This window comes from Drosophila biarmipes, chromosome 2R, assembly GCF_025231255.1.
Source record: "Drosophila biarmipes strain raj3 chromosome 2R, RU_DBia_V1.1, whole genome shotgun sequence".
NCBI lineage: Eukaryota > Metazoa > Arthropoda > Insecta > Diptera > Drosophilidae > Drosophila > Drosophila biarmipes.
The window spans coordinates 2,183,791-2,200,492 of NC_066615.1; the positions used below are offsets into that span (position 1 = coordinate 2,183,791).

The following is a 16,702-nucleotide window of genomic DNA, read 5'->3' on the forward strand; positions in this document are numbered from 1 at the left end:
TCCGCGTAAAATAAAAGTATTTCTGGGCGGGGTCGTGCGATAAGTGGAACGAGCCTAAGCTGAATCACACTCATGCACAAAAATGCGTTTCTGACGAAATCGCGGCCGGAACTGATTGTTATCAAGATACTTCCTGCAAACCGATGTTGGCTTATAATTTGTGTTTATAAGTAAGCATTTTATTGCATCCGACGTCCTCGCCAATACATGCCAATGGAATAACACTGGCATAGACCCTCTAGTCATGTATTAGAAAAATGCTAGCGGGGTGAAATCCAAAAATATTGCTACCAAGAAGTTCTCAGTTGTTTCTCTCGCTTTATTAGTATTTTTTTATTTAGTGGTATGGTATGTTTTATTTTAATACATGTAGGAATGCATGAAGTAAGGAAAATAACATTTATGAATTGTTATAAACTTAAATTTGGAATAAAACACAGTATGGATAGCTGATGCGTACGTGCGAAATGTTGTATAAAAGAAGATGGAATGCATTCTTGCGGAAGAAGACAATGTTGTGCGCTCTCTCAGTATTAATGTTTTTTTCGGCCACGCCCGTCCCGGTTCTAACTTAGAAGCATTTGCGATGGACGATTGAGGGGCCGGACTCATCGTATTCCTGCTTTGAAATCCACATTTGCTGGAAAGTAGACAGCGAGGCCAGGATAGAGCCTCCTATCCAGACGGAGTACTTGCGTTCCGGCGGGGCGACAATCTTAATCTTCATGGTGGAAGGAGCCAGCGCAGTAATCTCCTTCTGCATGCGGTCAGCAATTCCCGGATACATGGTAGTGCCACCGGACAGTACGGTGTTGGCGTAAAGATCCTTGCGAATGTCCACATCGCACTTCATGATCGAGTTGTAGGTGGTCTCGTGTATTCCACAGGCCTCCATGCCTAGGAAAGAGGGCTGGAAGAGCGACTCGGGGCAGCGGAAGCGCTCGTTTCCAATGGTGATGACCTGACCGTCAGGCAACTCGTACGATTTCTCTAGGGAAGAGCTGGATGCAGCTGTTGCCATCTCCTGCTCGAAATCCAGGGCCACGTAGCAGAGCTTTTCCTTGATGTCGCGCACGATTTCGCGTTCGGCGGTGGTGGTGAAGCTGTAACCGCGCTCGGTAAGGATTTTCATCAGATAGTCGGTCAAATCACGGCCGGCCAGATCCAGACGTAGAATGGCGTGAGGAAGGGCATAACCCTCATAAATGGGCACCGTGTGGGAGACACCGTCACCAGAGTCTAGCACAATGCCGGTAGTACGTCCGGAGGCGTAGAGAGACAGCACCGCCTGGATGGCCACATACATGGCAGGGGTGTTGAAGGTCTCGAACATGATCTGGGTCATCTTCTCACGGTTGGCTTTTGGGTTCAAAGGAGCCTCAGTCAGCAGGACTGGGTGTTCTTCTGGAGCGACACGCAACTCGTTGTAGAAAGTGTGATGCCAGATCTTCTCCATGTCGTCCCAGTTGGTCACGATTCCGTGCTCGATAGGGTACTTCAGAGTGAGGATACCACGCTTGCTCTGCGCCTCATCGCCCACATAAGAGTCCTTTTGGCCCATCCCAACCATCACGCCCTGATGACGTGGACGGCCCACAATCGAGGGGAAGACAGCACGAGGCGCGTCATCACCGGCAAAGCCGGCTTTGCACATTCCAGATCCGTTGTCGACCACCAAAGCTGCAACCTCTTCGTCACACATTTTGCTGTAGATAGATTATTATCTGAAATAGAAAACAACGCCGGACATGTACACTCGAAACAAGAAGACTGGACAGCGGTTTCTGCCGCAAAAGAATTCCACTAGGGCCACAAAACCAAAGGACCAACATCAACTCCACTCCATTCTTCTACCCAAAACACATGCAAACGAAAATAGCATAGCGCAGTCGGGCAGGAAGCTTACCTTTTATGGAAATATGTAAGACGAGCTGGTTTTAGTTATCCGCTCCGCACACTTTGCACAATGACAGACGCACAAAGATAGAATTGACCGACGCCTACTTTTTTGGTGGTTAAAAGGTAGTGGGACCATCAGCGTCGGGATATGTGTGGTATTTAATTAATTTTAGAAAATACTGTAATTCCATTACGGAAGGAACGAAAGCGGTATTCTCTAAACAGGTTGAGTGTTAAAAATTCAAAAAATAAGTGGTGCCTGCTGATTAAAAAAAAAATGTTGGCCGGTCAGCACGCTGTGGCTACCACATCTGTGGCTTAAAACCTACACTGAAAAAATATATTGTAAATTTAAAATAAAATAAGTACAAAAATTAAGCACAATAACGTAACTTTTCGTAAAATTATTATAATAGTTATTATAATAATTTTATTAATTATTATGACTTTAAATCGAGTCAAAAATACTAGATTTGATAATATTAATATATACTTTTAATTAAATTATTATAATTATTAAATATAATATTTAAAAATTTAACATTTAAGAAACCTGCAATGAATGAAAAACAAAGTGAAATCTATTAATTTTAAGATAAGATTTAGAGTTTTTCTTACCTCGGGTCTTTTTTTCCTTCTCCCTATAGCAGACAGCGTGAACTTCAGCTCCGAATTAGCTGCCAAGTGGGTGGTAATGCTGGAGTGCAGTGATTCCCTAATGAACGCTCATTGAAGTATTTTATACATTTGTATCAACCTAATTCCATGTAAAGCACCTTCACAATTGGATTAGGCGACCTTTTTCTTTTGCAGTGACCTCCTGCAGGGGTTTTTGTGGTTTTCATTCTATTTCTTTACCAAGAACATACCGAAAGCTAAAATTATTTTTTCTTATTTCTTGCTGGGCGGCTACGGACTTCATTAGAATTCATTCACAAAATCTGAATTTTTCTCTGGTCTTTTCTTAGCTTATCTGAAATCGCACTTTTTTCGGTTGAAAAGTGAAACATTAACAACAAAAACGTAATAATGAAAGGAAACAATGTTTGGTTAGATTAGACAATTCAGCTGTTATCAGAAGATGGATGATAGGTGTGCTCTGAGGAAATAGGAATTTCACATAAAAAAACGGGAGGCGCAAAAGCAAACAGATCTTCAGATCAGCTGGTAAAGGATATTAGATGGTGGATGAGAGGGAATCGAAGTTTCACTTTTTTTTTATATTCACAAAGTACTAAGCGTTTTTAACGGATGGACTCTATCGGAAAAGGTTATGACTTCCTTGTGAAAGCCAGGTTCTCAGATCCGCTAAGAGTTTTACTATCAGAAAAAATTTAATTTTTAAAGTGTGACTAAATATTTGAAAGTTCACCCACAATACAAGCCTCCAAAAATTGGAGCATTTTAAATTTGACGACAAATCAACATAAATGGAATTTAAGGGTTCCCGCTAGTGCCGCGGTTGCTTCACCTCAATATGTCAACATGGGCCTTAAGGTAGCGGTACTTTTTCCGGTGGTAAAGTCCCACTATAAAGGAAAACATTGGATACGCCGCCTTCTTTCACCTGCAGTGATTTTTTGAAGTTGTTTTTCGAGGGTTTTTTGTGTTTTTCCGCCCATGTTTAATTTTTGATTTCCAGAACGTTTCAGCACGAACACAGCCAAAAATAACATTTCTTATTTTTCGAGCCGTGGCTTACGTCTGTCATCGAAATTTACTTGCTAAATCTGGTATTTTTTCCGGTAGTTCCTTAGCTCATTTGAGTACCAAGCTGAAAAAAAGAGACCTGACTCCCTTGGCTAGCTCGCGGTTTTTGTCAATGTGTGTACTGTGCTGTGAACATAAATATAACTTTAGTGTAATACCTCTGACTTTTTGTGATGTTGTTATGGCACTTAAATAAAAAAGCTGACAGAATTAATTTTTATCAACTTAACAACCTTGAAATTTATGAAAATGCATTGCTGCAAATTAAGAGTTAACTCGAAAAGTTGGGCCATTTGGCTACATATATGTCGAAATTAACTTAAAAAAAAAATATATATAATTATTATAATATTATCATCACAAATTTAAGTTAGAATGCTTTTGAAAACAAAACTAAGCTGTGTGTTTCCATATTACAAAATCAGTTCTTCACAGAGTTTGTAAATAACTGTCGACCTTTTTTTTTCTTGCGCTCTCATTGCGAGCACAACCGAAAAAGTTCATACTCTCTCGCTCTGAGCAAGAGACTTTTGCTGTCTTCAAATCTGTTTTCTGTTGAGCGCTTTTCGTTGAGACCTTTTTATTTCGGTCGCTTAATGAGCAGTGCGTGAAGAGCGGAACGAGAAGAGCTCGCACAAAGTGAGTCAGCAAAAAACTGATTGACCGAAAACTCAAGAACTTCTTCACAATGAACATATTAAAAATGTTTAACTAGTAGAAAACGGTTTTAAAGTACTACTTGTTGGTTCTTTATGATCGCCTTTCATCAGTTAAAGAAATCGTGTACTCTTTGTTTTAGCCTGACTTGTTTCTCACTCTGTCCCGCTTCTGCAGACATCTATGTTTTAAATTAAAAAAACGGAGGAAAATTTGTATAATAAAACTAAATATGTTTTCATTTAAGAAGGAAAGAAAAAATATACAAATACATAAATTACTTACGGTGTAAACATTTATCAACATCACCAATACCATTTCGTTTACCTGCTTCCGGTTTTTATTATTTTTTACATTTTATTTGGTTTTACTTTTTAAAACGCCAAAATTTGTGTTTTGGTTTACGCAAAAACACATTATGATCTTAGTCAGATGTTTGCAACGCAATGAAGGATACGTTTCCGACCCCATAAAGTATATTTATTCTTGATCAGTATCACTAGATGATCACTAGTTTTAAAGCTATCGGCAAGCCGAAGATAAGTTACTTTTCTTGATTTCATTTTTTATGCGTTATGAAAACTAAAAGGCTTTTAACTTTAAATCGTTTTAAGTTGATAAAAATATTGGAGATTATTTTGTTTATTAACAGTAATTTGTCACTATCACAGTATCCATTGCTGGTATATTTTGGATTTAAATATTTTCCGACCAAATACATTCTTACTGTGTAAGTAGAAAGAAACGGTGAGAAAATTAAACATTACTTTCCAGAAACGAGAGCACATTGAAACGAAAATGAAAATTTTTTGGAAAGCGCAAAAGTGAAATGATTACAAATGGCAATCCTTTAACAGGCTTTCGATCTTTTTCTTCTTTGAACAGTGATAACCTGAGAAACATCGATAGTCTAAACAAGACAATGTTTTGAACAAATTGGGAAAAAAATCGATGTTTCCATCGATGTTTCTGTACCTCTATTATCCAACTTGATAGCGGTAGCTAGTCATCAACATGGTGGACATCAATTTGGAGTGTGTGCACCAGATAGAGCCGCAGACCCATTCCACGGGAAAGCAGCAGCGGGAAGCATACTTGGAAGCTGCCCGCATTCTCATTGTGTTGTTGGAGAACGTGTTGGCGCAACCGGATAACTCAAAATTTCGCACCATACGGTTGGAGAACAAAGCGATCAAGGAGAAGCTGCTCACGCTTCCCGGGTGCGAGAGGCTGCTGGACGCCATTGGCTTCGTCCGCGCACCAGACTCAAACTCCTTTACCCTACCCACCGGAGTGTCTCTGCAGCAGGTGCGGAAGTACCGGGATGCGTTAAGCGAACGGCGCTCTGCCTGGCTCAAACGGAATGTGGCGAAGAGTAAGCTTTTTTTATGGGGGCAAGATGTGACGGCATCTTAAACTTAAGATTTGGATCTTTGGTAGGTCCGCCCCAGCAAAGCTTCGTCAGCAACACGCTCTCACCGTTGTTCATTAAGCCCTCGGTGGAGTATCGTCAGCGAATAGCCTTTCCCCGTGTGCTGGTAATCGAGCATCTAATATCATTGATTTAGTCTGAATTCTGACCAGATAGCTTGGTTTCAGCGTACTTCCAACCACTTCCTGCAGTCGCTGGAACTATTCTCCGATGCGGTTATGCAATACGAGGATAGGCTGCTGCTGGCCACTGGCCGCTCACTGATCCCCGTTGACGAGCTGACTGAAAAAGCAAGCGAGAAACTGATAGAAATGCAGGAGCGGATTGCCCTAGGCGAGTGCCAGGAAAAGGAGCCATGTGTTCGCGACCTGCTGCTCGTGGAGCTGGTCAACTGGTTTAAAACTCAATTCTTCCAGTGGGTTAACAATATACCGTGCCGAGTGTGTGGTAGTGAGGAGAGCAAGCTGCGCCGCACCCAACGCGAGGGTGATGTTCGGGTGGAAATCAATTTCTGCTGCGGCCAGGAGAATAAGTTCTACCGATATAATGACATTTCCCAGCTCCTGGTCTCGCGAAAGGGCCGTTGCGGCGAGTATGCTAACTGCTTCACATTCCTTTGTCGAGCCCTGGACTACGACGTGCGCATTGTGCACTCACATTTTGATCACGTGTGGTCGGAGGTGTACTCCGAGGCGCAGATGCGCTGGATGCACGTTGATCCCTCCGAGAACGTTGTTGATTCTCCGCTGATGTATCAGCACGGCTGGAAACGTCACATCGACTATGTGTTCGCCTATTCGCGAGACGACATCCAAGATGTAACTTGGCGCTACACGAACGACCACCAAAAGATCCTACAGTGGCGAAAACTTTGCACTGAAAAGGAAATAGTGCAAGCGCTACAGGAAATTCGCACCAAGCGGCGAAGCAATTGCACCGCAGAAAGGAAAATTTTCCTCGGCTACCGCGACATGTGCGAAGTCATCGGCATGACTGTAGATCGGTAACCTTTTAATCCCCTTTCCAAAGAGCACCGCTCCAAGTTAATAAATGTTTTTTTTTTAGCAAACCAACAGAGAACGAGCTAAAGGGCAGGAGTTCCGGTAGTCTATCTTGGCGACAGTCACGGGGAGAGCACACTTTCACCAACGTAAGTAACCTACCCGTAAGTGATTACCTGTTGGTCGTTTGTGACGACTTGTATGTGTTTTTACAGATTTTTGTTTTTAACCTGAATAAAACTGAGCTGCAAAAACGTCAACTTAATTTGCGTTACAGCTGCGCGACAGACACATACGAACGGTATGTCAAAGGTAGGTAATTTTATCTAATCGTAATGGCAGAATAGTAAACTTACATGCCCGCAGATGAAAGAGGCGTCACAATTCTAAGCACTTATAAAAGTTGGCAAAAGGCGCAATTTTCTTCAAAAAACATTTTTCGCAAAGTTGAACACGATTGGAAAATGGCCTATCTGGCAAGACTTGAGAATACTGAAGATGGGGAAATTGTTTGGAAGTTCGACTTCAGCAAGACCAATCTAAAAGTTAAGTTCTACAACTTGGTTTTTGAGACAAAAACATTTGGAGACGGTAAAATCGAAGTAACCGTTGAACCTATTGATGGAAGCAGTTCGGTAGAAAATGGAAATGGGTTCCAAATTGTGGCAAAGCTTACTGGTGGTAAGGGCGATGTGGCGTGGCAGCATACCCAACTCTTCAGGCAGAGTCTAAATTCCCGAAACTACCCCTTCGAATTGGAGGTAGAACTACACTGAAGTCTACTGAAAAACTATTCCAAAATCACAGTATGATTGTAAATAAGCAAGTACGATTCCTAGTCTGGATGAAATTGTGAAGAATACAAAGTAATGGATAATTAATGATAAACGTAAGATTATGGCAATGTAATGCTACTTCAAGCCCCATGTCCTAAACATAAAATTGAAGTAAGCACAAGTTTGTAAAATAAAATATGTAACGATTCTATAAAATATTCTTTTTTATTTTTGTTCTTCATATAAAAGATGAAAGAAGAGTTGCCGGCCCTATGATGTATGTGTAAAAAATTAATGATGTTTGATGAAAAATAATTAAACATCCGACTAAATAAATGCCTTTTAGCATGTTTCAAAATTCTGCAAGAAAATAAAATAAAATATGCTCATATTTTAAAGGTGTATTTATTTAGACGCTCTTTATCACAAATTTGTTTACTTTCTGGTAGACTTAAGGTAATCGCTATTTTCCCTTACTGAAAATTTTTTTGTAGTTTGCTTAATATAAGTTATGGCTTCGATTAACAGGACTTCCTCCTTCTTACACCTCCCTGAAATAGAGAATTTGGAGCGGTATTCTTCCAATGGGTTGAAAATATACCGTACCGAGTGTGCGGTAGTAAGGAGAGCATGCTGCGCCTTATCCAACGCGAGGGTGATGTTCGGGTGGAAATCAATGCCTGCTGCGGCCCGGAAGAAAATTCTACCGAAATAATGTCATTTCCCTGCTCCTAATCTCGCGAAAGGGCCGTCCCGGTAAGTACGCACTGCTTCACATTGTGATCCCATTTTGATTACGTGTGGTCGGAGGCATACTCCGAGGCGCAGATGCGCTGGTTGCACGTTGACCCCTCTTAGAACGTTGTAGATTCTTCGCTGATGTATCAGCACGGTTGGAAGCGTCATAATGACCAAAGACATTAGAATAATAAGAGGCGTAACGCAGCCAATGCACTACGGAAAATTTGACCACTCTGTGTGGCATTAATTAATAACTGCAAAACAAAGCAATATTTAAAAGTTTTGTTTATTTAATTAAGTATGTACAATTTAAAGGAAATAAAAAAATAAATATGTCTGTGGTCACGCTTTTTTTAAAGAAAAAGTATTTCCTGTAACTAAAATAAAAAAAAATGTTTCTTCATTATTTTTTAAAAGACCGAACCTCAAATAAAAACAAGAAAGTTAACTTTGGCAAGCCGAAGTTTGTATACCCTTGCAGTTATAAAAAAAATCAATAATTTTATTGAATTGAATTCGAAATTCTTAAAAATATAATAATGTATATTCCCAATATTATAAGATAATAATATTTTCGGATCGTTCCTATGACAGCTATATGATATAGTCGTCCGATTTTGATAAAATTTAATTCAAGCTTTTTCAAGGTTAAAAAATACCAAAGATATAATTTTTTTTAATTTTTTCCCCGATAGTTCCTATGGGAGCTATAAGGAATAGTTGTCCGATCCAGCTGGTTCCGACTTATATACTACCTGCAATAGAAAGAAGACTCTTGGAAAGTTTCAGCCCGATAGCTTTAAAACTGGGAGACTAGTTTGCGTAAAAACGGACGGACAGACGGCCAGACGGACATGGTTAGATCGACTCGTCTAGTGACGCTGATCAAGAATATATATACTTCATGGGGTCGGAAACGTTTCCTTCACTGCATTGCAATTTTTTGACTGGAATCATTATACTCTCTGCAAGGGTATAAAAATATATCGGTATTTTCGCCCAATTTTTTAAGAGAAATCGCAATTTTATTTTTATTACCATTATAATTCTTTAAAAAAATACTAAAATCCTTTATATCTACGTTAAGTTGTAAAATATTTTTAAAATAATTAATATTTAATAACTAAGAAGGTTGTGTACTGTTTTTTTTTAAGCTAACGTGAAACTTACCAGACAAAAATGCGGGAAATATACAGTATTAGGTAGGAGTCTTAAAAGCCAAATTTTAGAGAAAGTGCTACTAAATGATCTTAATGAGAATTAAATGCTCCACCAGATAAAAAAGGGTTTAGAGGTGGAGCGAGCTGAACTCACTTTGTAGCTCTTTTTGAAAAATAAAAATTAACTTAAGGACTTCGTTTTTTTTAGGTTAGAACTTACACACGATTATACGAGCACCAAAATCGATAAATACAATATCAAGGTCAAATACACAAATTACAAACCCCTCTGATTAAATGGCATTTCAAAAATGGCAGTCCCCTGCTTAGTTTTCCACTTATTAGCCATTTTAACTTTTAAGAATAATTGGTGATATACTAGAGATGCAACCTCGTTGAAATAAAAACAGACCTTAACAGCTGATAACTTAACAGTGATGCAGTCTGTTAAACTTTTATGTTAGTAACATTGGAGATTGATGTTATCTTTATCCATTGTAATAGTCAAAATCGATTTCAAACCATTTTTGAAAAATTGGTTTAGGGCAAAAAAAGTGGTAACATTTCCCAATGCAATGTACGTGCACAAGTATTCCCAAGCATTCCCCTGCAAGCAAAATTCTCTTAATTCTATGGTTTTGTTTTTAGTAATATTTTTAAAAGAGTGCGATTCCCCACATAATTATAAATCGTAATGTCTTCTAGTTAACTAAATAAAATTATTAAATAGCATTTCCGACATGCCAAGGACCGTGTCTAGAAAACTATCAAAGACGTTTTAGGAAAAATAAATGCAAAATATTGCAGAACAATGTAAAATATCACGAATGATTCTAGCAGCAGCGAAAGATGGTGGGTGTAGCTTCAAGTGGGGGTTCCCCACTTGGTTCCGGCTCTTTTTTCGTCGGTAAAAGAAGTGAGTTTCCAATTTGATTCACAGTGCTACTTGCTCGCATATGTATGCACAATATCCTATTTAAATTTGCGTGCGAACTGACTTTGCAAGTATTTAGTCGTAGGTGAATTTCTTTTATTATATTTTATTTTATTTTTTTTATAATAGAACATTGGAATATTATTCTAAACAGTCAATCAAAATGTGTAGCATGACGACCGGAGGCTATCATTTACCCACCTGGCTGTAATTTTGTTTCAATTGACTGTAGTTAATAATAAAGTTGGGAAAACACTTCCAGAGGCTTAAATACATGCTCTCTCATTGTGAGATTGCCTACTCCATAACGAATTAGTTGATTACGCTAGTATTTGGTATAATTTACCTTATTTTACTGATATAGGAATTTACTTTTAATTTAATTGTTTAATTTAATTTTAAGTTTATAGGCATCTAATGATTTTAAATTTAAATTGTGTTTCTTTAACTAGAAATGATTACAAAGCGTAGGTTACTGGCGCGGGCCTGCCCACTTGTGCACTTTCAGCAGAGGGCTGCACTGTTGTATGTATGTATATGTGATAGCCCTGCAAGCATTTTCTATCGCGGAAGACACTTCTAAGTGACTTCTAGAAGATGAAAACTATCGTCCGCGATATCGCATTCGGATCGCGGAAGTCACTCCCGTCGGGAAGAAATGTGCCACTTCGACGGCACTTCTCGGAGTCACTTCGACGACACTTCGGGAAGTCACTTCGGCGACTCTTATTGAAGTTTCTTCGGCGACACTTCCAGGATTGACTTCGGCGATACTTCTGAAATTGTCGCCGAAGTGACTCCGAGAAATAAACTTTATTTAAATTAAACTTATTTATTATTTTTATTTTTTTTTTATTTTTGTGATAGAAAAACATTTTTTACTGAAAATTATTTGTCTCATCAATACCTATCCATTAACCCAAAAAAATGTGCCACGCCCACTCTAACGCTTACAAACTGTCCAAAACTGTGGTAGCCACAATTGTCATGCTAGACATTTTTTTTGCTAAAATGTATTTGTCACAACAATACCTACCGATTGACCTAAAAAAATGTTTGCACGCCCACTCTAACTCCCCCAAATGGCTAAAACGCTAAAACTGCCTGCCGCCCACATAACATATACCAAAAAAAGTCGGAAGGTGGCGCTTTAGAATATTTCTTTGCTGCTTATATAACTCCATTTATATTTTTCTCTCTTAAGCTGAGAAACGGGTATCTGATAGCCGTGCCACTCGACTATTGCGTTCTTTCTTATTATACCATTGCAGAGTGTATAATGATTTCAGTCAGAAGTTTGCAACGCAGTGAAGGAGACGTTTCCGACCCCATAAAGTATATATATTCTTGATCAGCGTCACTAGACGAGTCGATCTAGCCATGTCCGTCTGTCTGTCCTTTTCTAAGCAAACTAGTCTCTCAGTTCTAAAGCTATCAGGCTGAAACTTTCCCAAAAGTCTTCTTTCTATTGCAGGTAGTATATAAGTCGGAACCAACCGAGAGAGAAAGAGCCAAAAAATGTATTTTTGTGCATTCTCTTTGCTGAACTGTGGAAGTGCGTGGTTATTTTTTTGGTTTCCACATTTAATCGATATTTATTAATTTTAAACTTAACAAATAACTTATCGCAGTTTATTTGCATATTATTCGCATTGGCTGAAGGGGAAATTATAATTTTGTTGTATTGAAACGAATCATCCGTCACATACTTACAAATATATAAGTAAGTTCGGGTGCGTGTTTTAAAAAAGCATAGTTCTGGGTCTTATATTTTTTACGCACCCATGCAAATTTACCAAGGCCAAGTGTGCGTGCTAGGTGCATTCTATTGCAGAGCCTTTTAGATATGCTACAGAATAGTGCATCCAGAAGTATGACAAAAAGGGAATTCGGAAATGTTTTCCAAAACAAATAATTCTGGATCGTATGTTCTTTACGCAAAACAGCACGCATGTAATTTTACAAAGGCAAATGTGCGTGCTGGGGGCAGTCTTTTGGATGCCATCTGGGTGTATTTTAACATAGTGCATACAGAAGCATGCCCAAACCGGATTTCGGGAACGTAAAAAAAATTCTGGATCATACCTTTTTTACGCAAAACAGCTTGCATGCAAAATTTAACTAGCATATATGCCTGTTGGGTGCAATCTTTTGGCTGCCATCAGGGTGTATTTCAATATAGTGCATCCAGGTGTACGCAAGCAAACGAAAAAGACAAAAGGGAAGATGCAAGGAAGCGAAGAAAGTGAAGTTCATGCATCATGTTTCAAAAATTTTGTTCTTCTCTGTCACCAATTTTAGATCCACATTTTTAAAGGTAAGTTAAGCGTAGTTAATATAGTGAAATATGAGCAATATAGTGAAAATAATAAAACCACTAAGGAAAATGTACATAAGTGCGCAGTATGATAGTATAGTATGATTGTACTTATGTAAACTGAACTCACAAACGTAAACAAATTAATAAAATTAAATAAAAAATGTTTATTGTTATTGTGCCAAAAAAAATAATTGCATGTTCTTCATCAATACATGTATTTAATACGTAATATTCACTTTGCTTTATATCTTTCATAATCGCAAAAAATGGGTGGGCACACAAAGGACTGGACTGCGTTAAGGATAAAAGGACAAGAAGTAAATGATTTACAGTTTATTGAAAAACCAAACACCAAAGCATGAAGCAGCAAACCACCGCAACAAAATAAATGTTTAAATAAAAATAAAAAAAAATTATGAAATTGAAATCTAGTTTTATGCATTCGTCGGGAAAGCTTCCAATTCATGAATGCTTTGCATTCCTGGATTATGATTGTATTAAAAAGAGTGCACCCAGATGGTTTTTAGGTAGTTGCTTCCAGGTGCATTTAAATAGAGTTCACCCAAAAGGTGTTTATTTCCAGATATATGCTTGCAGAAGCATGGTACTCACACTGTTTGACCACTGTGGACGGCATTACACGTAGTGGCGAAGAGCGCAAGAGAGCGGGCGAAGACAACTACTATATATAATTGAAGAATACATCTGCAGAATTAAAATCATCTATTATGGTCAAATCGTAACGAGTGATACAACAATCGAGAGATATCACAAAAACTAAAAAGGTTGAATACCAATACCTTAGAAATATCAGTTTGTTTGGCAGAAAAGGCGGTGAAAGTGTGAAAGTGAAGATTTAGAAAATTGAATCTGCTAAATACGGTGGGGGTAAATGCTCCCGGCTTTTAACCTAGTTTTATTTGTACTAAGGATATGCGTCGAATGACACTTCATTTGTTCAAATCCGATGTCCCGTTCAAAAGTATTTCCAAAAACAAGATTTTCTTCTTCTTCCCAAATTTAAAATGTTTATCCATTTGTTTGTGGGTTTGTATGCATCACATCTTTAGTTTTAGTTTTGGAAACCCTAAGGGTCTTTAAGGAAGCTCGAGACAGAAAACGTTTGTTCTACAATTTTTGTAAAAACCCGCTCGTTTTGCGGAAAATAAAAAAAAAAGCTACGGAGACGTACTATTTAATATACTCTTCCTATGGTGAAATTGTCTGAATATAATAGATTTAGATAGATATAATAGATTTAGAGGTATGACAAAAAGTTTTTAAATAAACTACTTTTTAACTATTTACCGAAAATTGAACCGAACTATTTCTTTTTAAATTTCAAATCTTATGTCCCTTGAGATCACTCAACTTTTGATATATAATCATTTTTGTCATAAAAATTACTGTTTGGAAAATATTAAGCATGTTCAAAACTATGCAAAGGTAATTTGATAGAAAAAATTCTTGTTAGACATTTTGTAATTAAAAGGGAAGCATTTATAAACTTTTAATCGACTTTTTCAAAATAAATTATTAAAAGCCCGAAAAATGTTATGTAATGCTATTACCAAACCTCATATATGAGTATTAAAGCAAAAGCGAATGGGATCAAGGAAGGAAATTATCTTCATCCAGCCTACGTTTCCATACCCTTGCAGTTCTTGCCCATGGAAGTATTGTAGGTCGAATGTTTTAGGTTTTTGGAAAACTAAATACATAAATAGTAAGATTCCGTCTCCTTTTAATTTATTCACGTATTTGTTTGACGAAAACTAAACTTAACGGTATTTGTATTATTTTGACAATAATTATCCGATCGTTCCTATTGCAGCTGTAGGATATAGTCGTCTACTTTTTTAAAATTTTTATTTAAAGTTCTTAAGGAATAAAAACAAAAGTTCACAAGAGTAGAAGTTACTACCTGTTTTTTAAATACGACTTTTGGGAAGTTTTCATCCTGAAAGCTTGAAAACTGAGAGACTAGTTTGCGTAGAATCAGTTGTGATATCGACTTTTGTGACGAATAATGCTTGTTTATTTGACTAAATAAATTCACTTTCTAAAATGTTCTTATTCGGCACGCTTCAATGAAATATTCCTGTAATGCAAGAACCTAAACTATTTGACCGAAATAAAGCACGAAAATATTAGAAAATAACGTTTTAAGACTTAAATTCAATTGCATACATTTAGGGTAAGGAAATCTTAGTCAGATCTTCGTATATTACCCTATCTTTCTGTGTCTTATAATCTGCCTGCCCGCGGCTCTCAGAGAGACAACCTTCGGCCGGTCCTTTTTTTTTTGCATTTCTCCATTATGTTCAGAAAGAAACCAAAAGAAGAAGACCTGATGCATTCTGTTTGACCTATTTTTTCGATCGTTCCTATGACAGCTATATGATACAGTCTTCCGATTTCGATAAACTTTAATTCGAAATTCAGAAATAATTAAGAAATGTTATTTCCCAAGTTTAGAAGGTTGCATGTTAAAAAACACCAAAGATATATTTTTTCATATATTCCGACTAATTTTCCGATCGCTTCTTAGCAGCTATATGTCTATTTTGATCAAATTTAATTCGAAATTCAAAACCAAATAAAAAATGTTATTTATGTTAAAAAACACCGAAGATATAATTTGTTCATATAATTTTACCACTAATTTTCCGATCGTTCATATAGCAGCAATATGATATAGTCGTCAGATTTTGATAAAACTTAATTCTAAATTCAAAATGAATTAAAAAATGTTATTTCCAAGCGTAGGAGGTTATATGTTAAAAAACACCAAAAATATATATTTTTTTAATTTTTTCCACGATAGTTCCTATGGTAGCTATAAGATATAGTTTCACGATCCGACTGGTTCCGACTTATATACTACCTGCAATAGAAAGAAGACTTTTGGGAAAGTTTCAGCACGATAGCTTAAAAACCGAGGGACTAGTTTGCCAAGAAACTGACGGACAGACGAAATCGACTCGTCTAGCGATGCCGATCAAGAATATATATACTTTATGGGGTTGGAAACGTCTCCTTCACTGAAATTTGTATACCCTCTACAATGATATAAAAATTATATTTTTGGTGTTTTTAAAATATATCCTCCTACGCTTGGAAATAACATTTTATAATTAGTTCAAAATTTCAAATTTAATTTTATCAAAATCGGACGACTATATCATATAGCTATCATAGGAACGATCTGAAAGTGGGTGGGAAAATAATATGAAACAAATTTTAGTTTCGTGGTCTTTGACATATTGTCCTATACTATTGGCAATATCATTTTTTATATTTTTAAGAATTTCGAATTAAAATCAAAGAAACGGTCAGAGAAATAATGAAATACCTTTTTTTTTAATAATATTGAAGCTAGCAACAATCCTTTAAAATTTCACATGATGTTACTAACGTTGATTATTTCTTATAACTGCAAGTGTATACAAACTTGCCAAAGTTAACTTCCTTTTTTGTTTTGTGAATTATTTTGAACAACTAAATTAAATAAAAGAGGAGACAGAAAACAAATGCGAATTCCTAAACTAAACCTTAACCTATTTTCAAACCTTATTTATTTTCAATTCTAATAAAATCAAAACAATAAAATATTATTAAAACCGAGAGAGTAATATATTAACTTTTTTCTTGAGAATATTGTTATTTTAATAGTTCAAAATTTGGAATACAATTTCCGTTATATTTCTGTTGCAGCAAACATATTCGGTAATAAATCGGTTTTCATTTTTGCGATATTGCAAAAAAGCTTTAAACTAAAAACTATATAGCTGATTAAGAACATTAAAAAAATTAAACATTTTTTATGAAAAACCATAAAATTTCTTGTTAGATTAAGGAAAACAGCATGAAGATATATTTAACCATTCCGAATAGAATAATGACTAAGTGCCACTTTTTCGGTAAAACTCAAAATTTGTGAACCGGAAAAGCAAACAGTTCCATGAAAATCGGACCTTCGGAGCAGGGGTGGACCACTTTTCAGATTTTAAATCAGAAAGACCATTTTGGGTAAACTATGAAAAGAATAAAACTTTTACCAACGAAACGG

General features: G+C 36.9%; 2 protein-coding genes and 1 long non-coding RNA gene across 5 annotated transcripts; 1 reads left to right on the top strand and 2 right to left on the bottom strand.

Annotated features, from left to right (window-relative positions):
• Nucleotides 1-298: 298 nt before the first annotated feature.
• LOC108024269 (actin-42A) lies at nucleotides 299-2,070 on the bottom strand. The gene is made up of 2 exons (XM_017094159.2): nucleotides 1,907-2,070; nucleotides 299-1,724 (listed from the first exon to the last, which is right to left on the bottom strand). Exon 2 carries the CDS (start codon nucleotides 1,700-1,702, stop codon nucleotides 572-574), a length of 1,131 nt encoding a protein of 376 aa, XP_016949648.1. The 5' UTR covers nucleotides 1,703-1,724; nucleotides 1,907-2,070; the 3' UTR covers nucleotides 299-571.
• A 3,141-nt stretch (nucleotides 2,071-5,211) lies between these two features.
• LOC108024272 (peptide-N(4)-(N-acetyl-beta-glucosaminyl)asparagine amidase) lies at nucleotides 5,212-7,866 on the top strand. Of its 2 annotated transcripts, XR_007764048.1 has the most exons (7): nucleotides 5,218-5,641; nucleotides 5,707-5,804; nucleotides 5,866-6,701; nucleotides 6,764-6,848; nucleotides 6,915-7,011; nucleotides 7,066-7,646; nucleotides 7,725-7,866. XR_007764048.1 is itself a non-coding variant. In XM_017094165.3 (6 exons), exons 1-6 carry the CDS (start codon nucleotides 5,281-5,283, stop codon nucleotides 7,473-7,475), a joined length of 1,887 nt encoding a protein of 628 aa, XP_016949654.1. In that variant the 5' UTR covers nucleotides 5,212-5,280; the 3' UTR covers nucleotides 7,476-7,691. The 2 variants fall into 2 exon arrangements, 1 of the variants encoding a protein (XP_016949654.1); XM_017094165.3 differs by lacking the exon at nucleotides 7,725-7,866 and having other exon boundaries at nucleotides 5,212-5,641; nucleotides 7,066-7,691.
• Nucleotides 7,857-13,465, bottom strand: LOC108024273 (uncharacterized). 2 transcript variants are annotated; one of them, XR_007764065.1, is made up of 4 exons: nucleotides 13,431-13,465; nucleotides 13,243-13,335; nucleotides 8,082-8,470; nucleotides 7,857-8,026 (listed from the first exon to the last, which is right to left on the bottom strand). It is a non-coding gene; the product is annotated as an uncharacterized LOC108024273 (long non-coding RNA). The 2 variants fall into 2 exon arrangements; XR_001768142.2 differs by lacking the exon at nucleotides 13,431-13,465 and having other exon boundaries at nucleotides 13,243-13,392.
• Between the last annotated feature and the right edge of the window lie 3,237 nt (nucleotides 13,466-16,702).

Excerpts from the sequence above, each read along its gene's own strand:
- LOC108024269 (XM_017094159.2), bottom strand. The coding sequence starts at position 1,702 with ATGTGTGACGAAGAGGTTGCAGCTTTGGTGGTCGACAACGGATCTGGA.
- LOC108024272 (XM_017094165.3), top strand. The coding sequence starts at position 5,281 with ATGGTGGACATCAATTTGGAGTGTGTGCACCAGATAGAGCCGCAGACC. Across the intron at positions 6,702-6,763 it reads ATCGGCATGACTGTAGATCG|CAAACCAACAGAGAACGAGC; the intron begins GTAACCTTTTAA and ends TTTTTTTTTTAG. Across the intron at positions 7,012-7,065 it reads ATACGAACGGTATGTCAAAG|ATGAAAGAGGCGTCACAATT; the intron begins GTAGGTAATTTT and ends ACATGCCCGCAG.